The sequence below is a fragment of the Rhineura floridana genome, chromosome 7, assembly GCF_030035675.1.
Source record: "Rhineura floridana isolate rRhiFlo1 chromosome 7, rRhiFlo1.hap2, whole genome shotgun sequence".
NCBI lineage: Eukaryota > Metazoa > Chordata > Lepidosauria > Squamata > Rhineuridae > Rhineura > Rhineura floridana.
Window position 1 is genome coordinate 88,529,679 of NC_084486.1, and position 17,275 is coordinate 88,546,953.

The window sequence follows — 17,275 nt, forward strand, 5'->3', positions numbered from 1 at the left end:
GAGTTCCAGTAGTGAAGATACAATGTGGGTGTGGGTGTAGCAGAAGATGTAGAGAAGAAACAGTGGATTTTAGAGATGCTGACCCAAATGAACTAGCAGGACTAGGTAACAATCTGAATGGCAATTTCTCTTTCCCATGCCTAGATCACTCGGCAGCAGTACCAGAATGCTCTGGCTGCCAGCCACATGGATAGTTCACCCCAGACTCCTGACATGGAGGTCTTCAATGATGGGGATTCCACAAAGGCTCCCACAGTCAGGGGCACTCCACAGACACCCAAGGATGATCCTGCCATCCTCCTTAACAAGAGTAGTGGCATTGTGGGTAGGTACAGCTTGAGGTATGTTCTAACAAAGTGATGGCCTACAGTAATAAACACCATTGCTAAGTACATTTGCTGGCTGATACTGACATACATTTCATTCATTTTCATTTTTAAATTACATGTGCACCCATCCTGTTACAAAAAGTGATTGGAAAAAGTTAAACGTAACTTTGATGATGCACTGCCTTTGACTGTGTCTCCATCCCTGATCCATGACCACCCTTCACACTGACAGGTTGCTATCCTGTCACACACATGCACGTTGGAAATGTATATATGTGTCCTGACACACTTGCTGTTGTGGCCTCTCCCTCTGTATCCTGTAGTTAGCCAGTCAGATGGGCGTCTGAAGAGCCCCACAGACTCCGTGTTCCTGCACATGGAAGGAATCCCCCACATCCAGGAGGAGCTGGCAGGCAGGATAGAGACCAACACACAGCAGAGTAAGTATGTTAAGAGCACAGGGACATTCAGGCAGGCCAGGAACAGGAAGTTGGTCCCACAGGTATTGGAATGGATCCAACCTTCTCTTGGATATCGTTGCTTTCCAGAAAACGAGGGTGGCCTTTTCAGGCTGGAACCTGAGACATACAGCAGAGAACTGGAGATCAACATATCCCCAAGTGGCCCTGAGGAGCCCCTGGGCAAGAAGTTACTTCGGACCCTTAGTGAGTCACATCAAAGCCCCTGGAGTGGGTGAATAGGGAGGGGCATTTGACTTCGTTGTGTGTTGGAGAGGCAGAGGTACACAGTTCTAGCCACTTGAGAGCATAGTTCTGCTCACTCCTGAGGGAGGAAGCGATCAGGGGGCCCTTGGTTCGCCAGCCACCCATCTGCTTGTAATTCCCTGAGCCTGTGGAGTTGCACTGACTAATGGGAGCCTTGAAGAGTATTGTACCCTCCCATTAACATTAACAAAGCTGGCATTGTTACCTAAGAGTGCGTTACTTGGATATTGCAGGTGGGAGAAGGAGGGAACCGTCGGCAGACAGTGAGAAGAGCACAGATGATAATCCCAACTTCACGCCTCTCATCACCTGAGTGGCGACATGGCCTTGCCTCTCGCACAGGTTAGTGGCATGCAGTGTTCCTTCCTTGGCAGTATTGGTCTTTCTCCCTAAGCTGTGTTCACCAGTTGTGAGCTGGGCACATACATGAGCTGCACACACAAACACCACTGTTGACTTCATGGGGTGTGGGACTTTCCATTTCTTTGGTGACCCTTCACTCCCTTGCAATGCAGTCCCAGTGCCAAAGCACTCTTGTGTTGCTTTTCGTGTGTGTATGTATATATCATTTCATGTACCTGTACTTTGATTTAAAACAAAAACTTTGGTAGTTGTGCAGTCCCATGCTGTGCAAACCCAATGCTAGAGTGTTTCTCCAGCTCCATGTATTTTTTAAAGGGAGCAGCGATTAAGCTATCATCTCTACTATTAGGTATATATAAAGGGGTGGGTATATATGACACTTTTAGCACTGCATGCCGCTTTCTGACAGAGCTTGGAAAAGTTACTTTTTTGAACTACAACTCCCATCAGCCCAATCCAGTGGCCATGCTGGCTGGGGCTGATGGGAGTTGTAGTTCAAAAAAAGTAACTTTTCCAAGCTCTGCTAACAGTATCGCATTAAGAATAAAACAAGCGGGACCTACTGCAAAATGTAGCAGTGTATCCCCAATCCCTAAAGAGGAATGGCCTTCTTTGTGGCTCCAGACATCTTGAATAGTTTTGTTCAGGGCTCTTGAGAAAGGATAAAGGACACCTTCCTCCTACACAAATAATAACAACAACTTATCATCATCATCATCATCCACCCATCAGAAAATATTCCCTGGTCAGCTTACAAAGGCTTTTCACCTGCTGTGCTATATAGCCCTAAGCCTACCAGCTCCAAATCTGAGTGTTTTTGAGCTGTCTAGTTGTCTGGGGCACTCAGTTCTGGAGATAGGAAAGGCATTCCCTTCCAGGATACTCCCTATAAGCTGCCAAGAGGTTTGAGCAAGTCAGTTCCTTCTTTCCTTTCTCCCCCCACCCCCAACTCATACAAGAACACTCCATGTCTCACTCCATGTCTCAAACTGCTCTCTTTCACACTTGATGATTAGACGCTCTGTCTGCTTTACTGCTGGCTTTCGTAGAACCTTTCTGCCTCCACCATCTCCTTTCTACCCTCAGCTGCCATCAACATTCTATAAGCTACCACATAGTTTGTGTTTTAAAAATTAATTTTCTTTTCATTCATCAACTTATGTAGCTCTGCATACCTTTGTATGGTTCTCAAGTACATGTAAGTCACTACCTTATGTTTGAGGTGGCCACATTTTACTTCCAAACTGATAGGCACTCAACAACTTAAATTTCCTTTTAAGAGGAATGCACTTAGGGCACACGTCTGTGCAGAAAGACCCTGAGCTTTTTCAAAGTGCTGTGTGGGAGGGTACCTGGCACTGACCTATCCCATAAACAAACACGGAGCCTGCATGAAACGCTGGGGCAGAGGTCCCTGCAGCGTTTATGCTGCTGAAAAGCTGTTTTTCTCTCTCAGGTCTGCAGCATGAAAGCCGACTGTGACAAGATTCGTGTGTGCGTGATGGCACCTGCTTCTCTGTCTCACATTAATTGCTATTCCCTATCTCCAAGGGCTTGTGATTCAGGCAGCAGCCCTTTGAGCTTGAGAGGGGGTGCCAGCACTTGGAGAGAGCCAAGCACATAAGTCTTGGTGAAAGGTGGGAACGTGAAGATGAGAGCAAAGGCAGGGGGTGTGTGGCTCCCTGTGGGTAGCTTAACAGGGCAGTGTCCTTACCATCTCAAAATTACTTACATGAGGTAATGCCCAGAGGAAGGGAGGCACATGCCCCCTTCCTGCTGGAAGGATCTACCCTTACTTCTGCATGGTCCAGCACAGTGGAGCCCAGTGCATGTTTGTGCAGTAACAGCATTGCACCGTCCACTCCCTCTGTATTCATGTGCATCTGATCATGATCCAATTTGTTCCAGACTCATTGCCATTTGTGACCAGCACCAACTGGCTTTGTGCTGGCAGTCTGAAGCACAGAGCAGTGCACTGATCACCTTTCACGTGTGCACGCTGAGTAACACAAACACAGTCATGTGACCCTAACAAAACCTTGTGCTCCAGGTCCATCTGAAACAAAGAGGATGTTTTGACATCAAGTATCTGGCAGGGATAAATAAAATGTCCTTGTTTTACATTAAATCAAGTCCTTTCATAGCTTTTGAGCATGTATTTGAGGGACAGAGAAAGAGGGGGGAAAGTACATTAAAGGTTTTGGGAGGGGTTGCCAAAGACCTTGGTCTTTCCATTCCTGATGTTTGGTGGTCAAGTGGGAGATTGAGTGCATCTCTTTTTGAACATGCAGTAGAAGTGCTTTTCAAGCAGATTTTGCAATTTTTTTTACTGCTGAAGAATTCAGAAATGGCACCAGCTTGGAATGCAATTTACTTTTTTTCTGTGTCCAGGCATCTGGGGCTATAACGTTTGAGTTTCTGAGTGAGAAGTGGGTTTTGCACGCTAAGTCTCAGGCAACAGCATGGAAACCATGCCTGTGCTGCCTTCCCCTTCTTTATCATAAGCCCAAGGGATCCATTGTCTTCCTCATCCATCTCCTTTTAAATTTCTGCTCCTAAGCGTACTAGAAGACAGTTTACCTTGAGTCTTGTTTGAAACTACATTAAAGTTGGGCCTCTAGGTAAAAAAATAAAAAAATTAAGCAACTTCATTCTAATACCTCCCTGCCAGGTAGCCCTTTGGCTATCCGGCTGCAGCAGAGATAGGAAACCTCAGGCCTAGGAGCCAAATGCAGCCCTCCAGGCCCCCCTCTCCGGCCCTTGAGACTCTTCCCCAGCCACATCCCTTATTGTCCCTGCTTCGCAACCTCCTTGAGTATTTTTCCCTGGCTGGAATGTGTTCTTCAACTCTGATAATGCCTCTGGCACGCCTGGAAAAGGGGGGGGATAGAAACTAGCTGATTGTGCAAAGGTAAAAGTCACATGAGCTGCTCTGCCTACTTTTGCCTCTGGCCTTGTCCAACACTGGCATGTGCTGCTTCTCTCTCTCCCCTGCTCCACCACCCCCAGGCAAAGGTTGCTCGGAATGTGATCCTTGGGCGGAAAAGGTTCCTCACCCTGCACTGCAGAATAATTATCATGCTGCATTGTTTCAAATTGGATTTTGGAGGGATATTAAGGCCTGTAATGTATAAAGGAGAGTGTAGGCCAGCATTTTGAGGGGAAGAGTGTAGGATGTTCCACTCTCCCTTACTCACTTGAATGTAACCTTTACTGTAGGTATTATTTGAATTCAGATTAGGCCAGCTGTTAAAGACTTGTTCAGTCCTGGTATAGAGTGGCACCAAATAGGAAGAAGGGGAGAACAGCATGAGTTTGGCTAGGGTTGCAGCCATGTGAAGGAGATAGAAAAGGAAGTTAGGCAAGGACAACTCTCAGATCATTAGATTGTTTCCACTGGCAAAGGGCACCAAAAAGATGTTCAAATGGGTAGTGATCAAATTTAGGAGTTTGTGTAACAATGAGCAAAGATCATATGCTCTTCTAGAGCAGCAGAGAGCTGCGCAAAAAAAGGTGCAAACCTTACTTCAGCTCACAATAGTTTTGCTGAAGCCAAAGGCAGGAGCTGTGCCTGCACCCTTCACAGAATGCTCTATGCCTCCGTCTGTATGGCAGAAATACTCGCTGAAGCTTCAGCTGCCTTAGACAATGATCTTTTGGGGTGTAAACCTTGATCTGCAGCACCACCCTCATGATCAGTAACACCAACCTTGCTTTGCTCTTGACAGCTGATTAATAAAAGCTATCCAGGTGTAGAAAATCTAGCCTCAGGACTACTAGCGCAGCCTAATACTGTAACCTGATTCTCTGAGAGATGGAAACCGAGCCTGAGAAATATCATTTCAACTCTTTAACAAGAGGGCAAAAATACTTCCATTCCATTGGGGTTTAAGCTACTAGGCTGAAGTAATGGGTGGCTCCAACAGGGGCCCAGGATTTTCTACACAACAAACAGCTTTGCTACTTTATCCTCCCCAGTGCCATGTTGGCCAATAGACAGATATGACATGAAGAGATGTTTTATTGGTTGTCCTGACAGAAAAGGTACAGATATTAAGATTACAATCTTTGCTTGTGTAAGGCTGGAAACCAGTGAAGTAGCACCAGCCTTGCTCCCTGAAATAGCCCATGCAGCCCCACTCTGCTGCTCATACAGGAGACCAATCATTTTTGGTACTTATCCCACAATACCCGGCCCTGTTACTCCAGCAGGCATGGGCCAAAGAGGGTTGGTTACATAAAGTGCAAATGGACATACAGACAAGGCCATGTGGAAGAGGAACAGATCACGTGCTTGGATACCAGAGTTGGGAGCCATTAATACCTAGTGTGCAAAATGGACACCCAGAAAGAAAGCACACTCGTCAACAGTCTCCCATCAACACGCACGCGAGGGACCCTTAAAAAGGCAGGGAGACACTTTGCAGACAAAACAGTTCTCAGTCTATATCAAGTCGGGTAAGGGAGGTGAGCTCAGTGGAGCAGACAAGTTACATATTACAGGATGGAGGGAATCTGTTGTTCGTGTTTCTTAGGGCTAAACAAAACGTTATGGGTTTTGGGTTCTTTCAAAAACAGCAGCAGGCTCTGGACGTGTTAAGCAGGGGACAAAAGGGTGTGGAGGATAGTTTAACCCTTTCTCTTCCCACAGCCACTTTTCTACTCCATACCTTCCCTCCAGCTAATTTTCCATCTTCAGAGGAAGAAATAAATACCCATTTCTCCCACGTTTTTTTTTGTGTGTGTGGGGGGGGAGGGTGAGAAGAGAGGAGCAAGCAGCTTCAGGAAGAATTTTAAGCAGAAAATTGGCAGGAGGAAGATGGGGTTTAGCAGCCCCACTTTGCCCCCCTAGCTATTTCCCTGCTTAAAACTCACACATTCCAAAGGCTGCAGTTGGTTTAAGAACAACCCAAAACTTAGGGGAAAAGTTACATGCAGGCGATTTACTGGATCTGGGTGACAGCCTCATGGATGGAGCGAGCAACATAATCCAGATTCTTTGTGGTCAAGCCACACATGTTGATGCGGCCACTTGCCATCAGGTAGATGTGTTTCTCCTTGATCAAGAATTGTACTTGCTTAGCTGGAGGAAGAAGAAAAATGTGTCAGAGCTCTCACCCGTAACCTACAGCAATCTGCTAAAATTTGCCTGCTATAGCCAAGGTCATAGCAGGAAACGCCACCAATAAGCAGCAATTGAGAGAGATCCTAGCCATTGTCTGCGAAGAGAAAAGGAAATGCAGAGCTAGCATCTTTTGCAGTGAACAGCTGCATAGTAAGAAGGCTAATTGGACTTAAGGGGCTGGGAAGGGAAAGACTGAAGAGAGAAACTTCTGCCAGATCGCCACAAGAAAAGTAAGGAAGCCTGCTTGGTCCCTTGGACCCCCTCTTGCCTCTCTGTCCATACTCTTATGACAGTTTTCTACACTGCCCCAGAGCTGTACTCACGATTGAGGCCGGTAAAGCTAAACATGCCGATCTGCTCAGTGATGTGATTCCAAGTGCCTGGTATACGCAGAGCCTCAAGCCGAGACCTGAGTTCTGCCCGCATCAGCAAGACCCGGTCTGCCATAGTCTTCACATTCTCTTTCCTGTCATGGGGAAAAAAGCTTTAAGTTAAGCACCACCTTTTAAAATGACAGGAACGGGAACTGTTGGACAGTAAACTGGGCCCACAATCCCCTCACCGCAGAGATTAACACCCACTTACTGCTTTTCCTTACCACTCGGCAAAAAGCTCTGGGGTAGTGAGTGTAGTTGATACAATCCGTGCCCCCTGCGAGGGGGGATTCGACCAAGTAGTGCGAACAATCTTCTCCATCTGAGATAAGGCCCGCTGCACATTGTCAGCATCCTTTGCCACAACAGTCAGGTTTCCCACCCGCTCGTCTGAAGGAAAAGGAAAGGGAAGTCAAGCCATAAGCCTCAGGTCCTGTGTAACAGCAGCCCACTGGGTGAGAGAAAAGCTTATTTCTATCCTGCCTTTCAGTTCTCAAAAAAAGAAAAGTCTTCACAGTGGCTTGCAACATTAAAACCATACAATACAAAAAGTGCTAAAACCCTAATATACACTAAAATATATAATACCCCCAAAAAAGAAAAAGTAAGTTAAAGAAAAAGCTAATATTAGAGCAAAATCAAATCCAGCTAGCACGGAAGTTAATGGAACACTCACTGTACAGGCCAAAGTTTTTGGAGAAGGACTGAGCACAGAAAAGTTCGAACCCCTCAGAAACAAAGTAGCGTACAGCCCAAGCGTCTCTGTCCAGGCAACCCGAGGCAAAGCCTTGATAGGCAGAATCAAAGAATGGGAACAGGAACCGGCGCTGCAAGGAAGAAATAGTTACAGGAAGTTTTGGCTTTAGATGCATACTTCATAGCATGCTTATCTGTCCTCCCTAGAAGCACATCCCTGTATACCAGTAGCAGATGGTTGCCAAAGAGGGGGCTGGTGGTGCCCCAGTTGTGGAATGCTCTCCCAGAGAGATTCACCTAGCACCTGTTTTATTGTCCTTTTGGCGCCAGACAAAATCCTTTTAATCTTCCTGTGATTTCTTTTATGCAGTTTGAATCCTGCCAACGGTTTTATGACTCTCATCATTTTGTGGCTTGTAATGGTTTTTGTATTTACATTTTAATTGTTTTCTTTTTCTAACCTGCCCTGGGAATAGGATTAAAGTGCAGTATTAAAACACTTAATAAATCATCATCATCATCATCCATTCCTCTTTCCCTTGACAACAAGGAGCTCCATTGTATTTTCACGGTGAGAATAAATATTAAAATATTGAAACATTAAAAAGCTGTCTTCCAGTGTGGTTTACTGGTATGAGTGTCAGTGTAGGGCTGGGGAGACTTGGGTTCAAATTCCCACTTAGCCACAAAGCTCACTGGGTGGCCTTGAGTCAATTGTCTCTCTGCCTCACCTACTTCCCGACGTCGTTGTCAGGATAGAATTGGTAGAGGGAAAACCATGTACACTTATCTGAGCTCCTTGGAAAAAGAACAGGATAAAATGTAACAGTAAAAACAATTCAGATCACCAAATGCGGCTTTGATCAGAGAATCTGGGAGTACAGTACCTTGTTGCAGAATGATTTTATTTTTTTACTACAGACAGCTCTGTTGCCCTTTGGTGGCATTAAGTGAACTAATACCTTCATAACAGCAGCAATTTGTTTCCATTGCTCCTTTGTGGGGTCTGTGCCAGTTGGGTTATGAGCACAAGCATGGAGGATGAAGATGGAGAACTCTGGAGCTTTCTGGATAAAGAGAAAGGAAACACAGACTCTGCCAAGTAACACAACCCATTCATGTTTGAGATTCACTGATGGGATTGTAGCTAGCCAACCAGCGGGTCCAGATGAACACACATACATGATGGATGACACTTAAGAGCTAGATAGGTTTCAACCAGGCATTGGCAGATAGTAAGAACCTTAAATACCAACATTTCCATACATCTGGAGCTCTCCAGATTCCCCCTTTCGACTGCAGCTCTACAGAGGGTCCAGTTTCTGGAGTGGCTGTTCAGGAGGCATGAATATCAGAAGCACCCACATGTTCACATAGGGAGTTCTGCCCACGGCTCTTTGAATCCTGAGTAGATGGGATTCCTGTGTGAAGCTGCCTGGCAGTCAAGAGATGCAGATCTTTGTAGCAAATGTCTGGCTAACCAGATGTTAATCCAATACTGCACTGGTCTACAATAGACTATTCCTGCCCTCTATGTACTTCCTATAGAACATCTCCACAGCAGTAGAAGGCTCCCAATCCTAAGAGATTACCTGGTATCCCTACTCAGATTTCCATCTAGGACGCACCCAACCTGTGAAGAGACCTGACCTACCTCCAAGTCCTCCAGGAATCCTTGGATGTCCAGACCCCTGTTTGCAGCATCCCAATAGTGATAGGTTCGGATGTCCTTGAAACCAGCATCCGTGAAGACAGAGTTATGGTTTTCTGTGAAAAGATAAGCATTTGTCATTCAGTCAAGGTTCAAGCCATTCAAGGCTAGGCTGTCTTATGCAGAAGGGTTTTTTAAAAATGCTTATGCATGGTGTTTGCAGGCTCCTAGCCACAAGAGCCTGGGAGACACTCCAGTGCAGTACTGCCTGTATGATTTTTTAAACGGCTTCAGTTTGGTTTACTTTGCAATAAAAGCAAGGAGGCTGCTGGAGGCCTGCCTGAAGAACAGTGGTCACCTCAGTGGACGTGATGTCACAAGTCTTGTGCATAGGACACAGATTTGGGCAATGCGATCCCATCAAACTATCATTACAAGAGCATGCCCCTCAGGAGAAACACCCATTTTTCAAGTCTAAATCTAATCAGACTAGCTGAAGAGTGAAGATCACCACTGTCCCCACAAAAGAAAATCCTATCAGGGAGTGGACCCACCCCCTTACTCCCACAAAATGCAGAGCTATAGGCAAGGCTGTCCAGGAATGACATCTCCCTATATCCAATCAATTTTGGAATTTTCTTTGAAGCTTTTGTTTGGGAGGTAAATAAAACTCCAGGCTTCGCAGCCACTTTTTGTTCCCATGTGCTCGGTTCCACTGGTTGCCTACATAAACTCTTTGAAATCACTTAGTCCCAAATGGAAACTGGGGCCTGACCCCATTATCCCCTGCTTCCTTCACTCCCTGTGGTCCCTGCTTCTCTGGATCCCTGCTTACTGAAACAGAAATCCTGGGCCCAGCTACTCAGAAGCCCTTTTCAGGGTGCCTGTACCACTATTTCCTGCCTAACCCAGACGTTTCAACATACCCCAGTTCTTCAGGATTACCCATAGGGGCTGGGAAAGCTTTATCTTGCTCCCTATCCTATCAGCTGGAGGTCCCTACAAATTGTAGCCTCCCCATCTGCTCCTTCTTCCTATCTTTGTGTGTGAGACTTTTTTTAAAAAAAGATCTATGTTTGGTATCCAACCTTTAAGTGTATGGGACTGCTTTTAGAGGCTATCCTCTGGACCTCTAACACAGCTGCACATGACTGAGGCCTATTCTGCAATGGGAGCCCAGAGAGAAAAAGCAGACTTGTGTGCCTCTTCAAGCAGCGCTGAGCATGCATTTCTTTCAAAACACACACTGCTGACGCCTACCCCTTGTTACTCACCCCACCTCCTGCTTCTCCTCTTGTGCCCTTATTTCTTCTTGCATGTATGCTGCGTGCGTGTTAGTTCAGTCATGTTTACTATTATTTAGCGAATTCTCCCAAAGAAATGTATATATGTATTGTTGCTTGTGCTTTCCCCACTGCCATAACGGATATGCATTATTCGCTGAACTATTTCCCATTGAAGTGTTAAATGTGTATCTTTTGATTCTGTGTGTGCACATGCACACACACACAAAAATCCCCATTTTAAGGCCTGTGTGAGTGTAAATCTGTCAAGATGCATTATTGCCACATTCTAAAGGTCCTAATTCACGAGACCCCTAGAACGTGTGAATGTGAAATGTGTGTCTACTGAAGAGGCTTGCTAACAATGGGGAACCCCAGCCTTCCCTCTCTCTGCTCCATACCATGCCAAGGGTGCGATCCAGGCCTTGGCACTCACCCCAGGAAGGGGAGGAGATGTAGATAGGAGTTGCTGTGTTGTTTGTTCCATTGTACCAGCGTCTCAAGAACTCCGCTCCAATACGCAGAGCCCCTGTGCCCCCCAAGGACTGGACGCCCCCAACCTGGAACAAGGAAAGAATAATCAGAAGGCAGATGCTGTTTACAGCAAGATTACTGGGCAGCCTAGAAGCAAGAACCCAATTTCCCATAAGATCTTCTTTTCATTATACTGAGATGCTCAGCTGCCCACAAATTCTCCATTCCAATCAAACCCCACGGATTATTTATATATCAGAAGCGATAAGTGCCAGCCTCTTCCTGCCCGATCCCTTTCTATGCCAGCAATAAGGCTTAACTCCCAGGAAAACGTGCACGGGGTTTCAGCCTTAGCAAAGAATACACAGAACACCAGCCAGTTCCACTCCCCCTGGGTCAGGAGTGGAGAACCTTTTCACCCCAAGGGCCAAATTCCCTGCATGGAAAGTGGCTGGGAAACGCATGTCCCAAGACAGCAGGGCCAAAACATGCACCCTCCTCTCCCTCTGACCCACCAGCCCTCACACACACAGAGCTTGGCTTGTATTCTCTCTCAAAGTGCTAATAAAGATCTCCCGGTTCTCAGCACATGGAAAGAGTGACATGGCAGTGGGCGAGGTACAATGGAAAAGCCCTGGTGAGTCAGAGATTTCCTGCTGCTGACCTAGGCAGAAGCCACTCTTTTATTTTACAGCCCAGAGTCTTCTCTGTTCACCTCAAGGAAGTGCCTTGTCTGTTAGCATTCAACAGCCACTCTGTAGCTTCTGCAATTGCCGCTGCACCAGCCTTTCCCAGCCTTTCAGCCCCCAGATGTTGCTAGACTACAGTTCCCATAATTCCTGACCATCGGCCATGCTGGCTGGAGCTGATGGGACTTGTAGTCCAGCAACATCTATGGACCCAAAGGTTGGGAAAGGTTGCACTACACAATGGGAACAGGAAGTCACACAAATTAATCCCTGTCGGCCACCGAGAAGCAGGCACCTCCACTTCTGTCCCCCAGCCCAAATACCACTTGGATAAGATTCACAACAGAAGCGTCCTCTTCTGGCTCACTCTGTTCTCCTTGATGGCTGGGCTGTCATCTCCTAGGGCAATTCGTGAGGAATTGGCACGAAATTCTGGCAGGCCCAGGATGGGTAAGTACTCATGATTCAAGCTGATGTCCTTGTTAATTATCTGCTCCACTTTCCGGACCACTGGCAGGACCCATGGCTGCCCCTCATCTGTGCGATAGGCTGCAAGGTGCAAGAAGAGGGAATTATTTTAGATATATAAGCACATTAGATCAGTTGTTATCTCTCAATCTAACCTACCCCACAAGGTTGTTGCGTGGATTGGGCAGGGGACGTGGAAAGTCATAAACACTGCCTTGAGTTCCTTGGAGAAAAGGAGGGGGGAATGTAACTGAAATAAAATAGGGAAAAAAATGACTGCAAGGAGGCCCATCTTGGAACATGGAGAGTTCACCTGAAGTCTGCATGGGAATGGCTTAGGCCATTACAAAGACAGAGATCCAAATCCTGAGCATGTGTTGCCCAGCAGGACAGGAGAGGCCACAAGCAACAACTGACAAGTGTCCCAGAGGACACTGGCAGAGGGGGAACTGATCAGCTGACTTCTAACTAGTTTACTGAGGGCCACATTATGAACAATTCAGCTGTAGAAGGTGCCATGCTCTTGGGGCAGAGGGAAGCCAGGTAGCCACAGATTAAATGACTTAAGAGTAAAGGGTAACGTTTTAGACGCTGCAGAACTGGCAGCTAACTAAACACTATGCTCCATCTGGACTCTGCTTCTTAACACCAAGGCAAAGTCCTCTTTCCAATTTCTGCAAGGCCCAGGCATTAACTTGCTCAAGGTCATGTGAGTGACCGCAACAGAACCTTGGCACGAAGCCTATGCAGTATCATAGCCCCACACCTGAGGAAAGCTAATCAGGACCAATTGTAGAAAGTACTACGTAAAGCCCAAAGTAGGGGATAAACTGAGATTGTCACAGGACACAGAGTAGAGATGAAAGTGGAGATGAGGAAATGAATATAGGAGGGCATTGCAGATAAAAGGTATGGATCCAAAACAGTCCTGAATCTGACAGTATTAGATTAAGAGAGGGGAAATAACTCTTCCTCTCCACAGCCAACCTGATCCTTTTCCTTGTTCTTTCTTTTCACTGTTTTCTTTTCATCTGACATCACTGCTTTTTCACTCTAAACCAGGCTACACAACTTCATTAGCAATACTGGTTCAGTATTTCTAGTAATGGTACAGGCTGATTATTGTAATACACAGCCCCACTGCTAGCAGTTCTCTCACTTTCTGAATGGATCTCTCAGATCAAGGTATCAACATCAGAACAGCATCCATATCTATATGAGTCTCTTACACTCTCTGTCAAAAGCATCAATATTCTTCTGTATCTGTAATGACCAACCACAGAAATCCATGTGGATATTTATAAACAGTACAGACAAAAGGCAATATATAGTACAGATATGATTTCTGTAAAGTGATGTGGGCTGTAAGAAAGCTCATACCACAAAGCATCAACAGTCTTTAAGGTTACAAAACATCCTTCTGCCTGCCTGCACATCGGAGCGTACAAGTCTTCCATTTAGGCAAAACAGATTATCTGTGCAAAACCCGACAACCACAACCCAATCACTACATACAGTTTCCTGCTGAACTTTTTCAGATTGTCTTTGGACTTATGAAAGGCTATGTTTAATCATGAGAAAGGATGTAAATTACAAGAGGCTAAAGCCTCTCAACCCCATGGCCTACCAGTGTGATTATGTTTAGAGGAGCTTCCAGACAACCTGTTTATTGAGCATTCATCCTGATTTGTTTGCAGGGAGATTAGATTACAAGGTTAGATGATGTTACATCAAAGCAAGTGCTTTCCCACACTTTCCAGTGCATTTTCCCATCGCTCACCTTATTGCAAAAAGTCCAGCATTTGGGGAAAATGTATTTACTATGCAAGACCTCCCAATCAGCGATAACTGCAACCTCCATTTGTCAGTACGTGATTGAATCCTACCTGAAAATAGCTGCAGTCTGGAGGTGCCCTGGCACTACCTAGTTTTGATGTATAGAAGTGAAAGGAATTCTGATGTATATTTTTTTTCCTAAGCCTGAGAGCTAATAGAAAAATAATGGATTTTTCCAGAGGCTGCACATATGGTCGAAGTAGTTCAGATCACCAATAGGCTTAAAATGGTTTAAAACATAAACAAACACCAATGCATATTCAACTGAAAGCATAAGGCCTTCTTGGTTGTGGCCCCTGCCTCTAGAATGCTTTTTCCAGCAAGGTCTACCTGGCACCAACAATAATGTCTTTTCAGCACTGCATTAAAATTATCCCTTCTCCTAGGCATTTCATGGCATGTGATGTTCTGGTTACTATGCTCTTTACTATTGCAGATTTGTACTGTTGATAAAGTTTTTACAATGTTACGGGGTTTTTAAATGTATATGTTTAAACTGTTGTGAGTCACCTCTATACCATTTGGTATTAGACAACCAAAAAAATGAAACAAACAAAAATAAGTTGGAGATAACATTAATTCTATAGATTCTGAACAGGGATTTGATAGTATATAAAATAATATTGAATCAGTTACTTGTGAAGTATTCATATAAACAACAAATTGCCTTCATCAAGGCCCCAATACATCCCAGTCAAATTTCCATCTTTTTCTTTTTTGATAGAGATGTGTCGCAGGCAGAAATTCTGCAAGTACAGTCATGGAGCTACAATTATTGAGAAACCATCACCTGACGGTCTTTTCTCTGCCCCACAGCTGTTAACGACTCAGGACCCGTCTTTAAAAAGACAGATAGGTGGTGGTCAACCTACCGCCAGAGAATGACAACACTCATCTCACCAGGAATAAGTGGGATCAGAATGAAGTCCCTGACCTCCCAAGTTCAACCACCTATTTTGGACCAAGACGAGCCGCGTGCACACACTTCCCTTCTCCTTCGCCGGTTCTCACCTCCCACTCCCAGGTTGACCTTGCGAGGGTCCCCATCGGCGCGGAAATCCGCCGTGAGTTGGAAGACTGCCACTGGTGCGGCCTGCGGGACAGAGGAGAACACGGATTTCGCTCCAGGAGCCATTGCGGGATGATGTCAAACCTGCAGCTCTTCGATTGCCAAAGCCGCTGCCTGGAGGAGACTCTCACCTTCACCGTCGACAGAAAGAGAGGTGAATCAATCCCCGATTCCCAATAGCGGGGTGGGGCTCGAACCCACCAATCACAGAGCCGCTTTCGAGGGGGGGGTGAGGCGGGACAGCCAATCGTAAGAGACTTGCGGTTGCCGGTTGGCTCGGCTAATCAAGTCCCGCAAAGAATGGAGGTACTTTAAGGACAGCCAATCATCGCCTCCTAGGGGCGTGCCAAGGCTAAAATACCCAATCCTTCAGCTGTGGGTTGACGAGTAACAAAGTCAGTTGTAGAAAAGGAATGTGTACTTGGCTTTGCGTAGTTCCTCCTTCCAATCCCTTTTCATTTTGTGTTGTGTCTTTTCTTTTTATTTTGCCCGAGGGTGAGGACCATCTTGGTTGTAGAGATCTGTAAGCCACTCTGGGAGCCTTTTTTGGCTGAAGAGCAGGATAAAAAAATCTTTAAATTAAAATAAAATATTTGTTGCCCTAAAAGAATTGTTTATGGGACAAAATAAATACGCATTGTTTGCTTCATATTTTTTATTATTTAGCTATTATAAAACATCTGGTTTTTTTAACTGCTGTATAGATTCTCAAATATATGTCAGTCCCTGCCCACACGTTTATATATAAAAGGAATAAAGAACAGGGTGGGAAGTGAACCACAAGCACTGGAGTAGCTGTGCCTACACTTGACGATGGAAGGGACTCAGGCATTTCAAGCGACAAGCTTTTTAAAAAAGAAAAATGTTGAAACTTGCAGGGTGCAGAATTACATCCCATTCCAGTTATCATTCTTAGGCCTACAATGCTATCGGTAGGATCCCATCCAATTCAAATGCATTTCTATAATCATTTGGAATAAGACCTTTTGTACAAACTTTTCTAAAGCAGATCAGGGTGCAAAGTTACAATCCATCCTGATGCTTTTTAAATGACCATTTAGAGCAACAGCTCTCTTCTGCCTGTCCATTTGTGGAAGATTCCTAAAAACCATTATATAAGTGACTAATTGTCCTTGGTTTAATGCATTCTGATACCCCTTTGAAGGGATATCAATGCATGCTATTGGCTGTTCCTCTGTCATTTGATTATTGAAGGTGCTGCTGGTTGCCTACTCCACAAATTTAATAAACCCACCCAATACATGAGTACACTCTGAGCATCATTCTCTGTGCCCAGTTCCTACATGGAGGGTGGAAGTAGAGTTTTCTTTAAAAGTTGCCAGGTGGGTTTTTTTGAAGTATTCCTAGGTCTTTAACACAACAACAAAAATTCAGTAGGTGACATTCTTCCAGTATAGCAAAGCAGTGATGGGAGAAGCTTCTCCTGTTGACTGTCTGCTTTTTGAAGATGGAGGAGCCCTTCAGGACTGGGAGGGAAACCCTCCAAAATTAGCCATTCCTTTTCTCCATTTTCTGTTCTACCTTAATCCAAGTTTGGAAAAAGGGTTTGAGTAAGTGGTTAAGCGGGGTATCAAAACTGAGTGAGGGAGAAAGTTGAGAGTCCCATCTTACAGATGAGAAACTGAGGCAACGCAGGGATTTAATGGCTAAAAAGATTTGACTCCATCTCCTTTGCCTGTAGTCCAGCTATTTTGGACAGTGGCTGGTCACAAACACCTCTTTTTACCATTCGTTTGCTTATCTGTCTTTCACAGATATTCTAGCAATACTTCCGATTATCCATGCTCTAGTCTAGGAACTTTCCATTTGGACTATTGTTATTTGCTCTGCATGCATGGTGCTACCCTTGAAAATTGTTTGGAGATGGCAGCTATTTCAAAACAGCAGCCAGAATGTTGATAAACCTTTCTGCATGGGGCCCTGTTACAGCTGTCCTTAAAATGCTGCACTGTTTATTACGGAGTCCATTCAAGGACCTAGTTTTGATGTATAAAGCCCTGGATGTCTCAGAACCCAATTACCTGAAGGAATGCCTCTCCCCTTATTGGGTGGCCTGAACTTTAGAGAACAACTAGGAAGACCCTCTTGGCTACACCATCTTTCAAACCAGAGGGACTTCTCAGTACTGACACCCCAGCTGTGAAACACCCCCTCCCCCCAAGGTTTGGTTTA

At 45.3% G+C, this 17,275-nt stretch overlaps 2 protein-coding genes across 3 annotated transcripts in view; one reads left to right on the forward strand and one right to left on the reverse strand.

Annotated features, from left to right (window-relative positions):
* Positions 1–5,693, forward strand: part of CNNM1 (cyclin and CBS domain divalent metal cation transport mediator 1) — a 23,416-nt gene extending 17,723 nt beyond the window's left edge. For both annotated transcript variants that reach the window (XM_061636320.1, XM_061636321.1), the window contains 5 exons: positions 145–325; positions 653–769; positions 878–994; positions 1,288–1,396; positions 2,874–5,693. In XM_061636320.1, coding sequence (XP_061492304.1) covers positions 145–325; positions 653–769; positions 878–994; positions 1,288–1,367 — 495 coding nt within the window. In that variant the 3' untranslated portion in view covers positions 1,368–1,396; positions 2,874–5,693. The remainder of the gene's footprint in view (positions 1–144; positions 326–652; positions 770–877; positions 995–1,287; positions 1,397–2,873) is intronic.
* GOT1 (glutamic-oxaloacetic transaminase 1) lies at positions 5,421–15,267 on the reverse strand. The gene is made up of 9 exons (XM_061636322.1): positions 15,025–15,267; positions 12,077–12,258; positions 10,983–11,106; positions 9,267–9,379; positions 8,575–8,679; positions 7,593–7,743; positions 7,141–7,306; positions 6,866–7,008; positions 5,421–6,500 (listed from the first exon to the last, which is right to left on the reverse strand). Exons 1-9 carry the CDS (start codon positions 15,146–15,148, stop codon positions 6,361–6,363), a joined length of 1,248 nt encoding a protein of 415 aa, XP_061492306.1. The 5' UTR covers positions 15,149–15,267; the 3' UTR covers positions 5,421–6,360.
* Between the last annotated feature and the right edge of the window lie 2,008 nt (positions 15,268–17,275).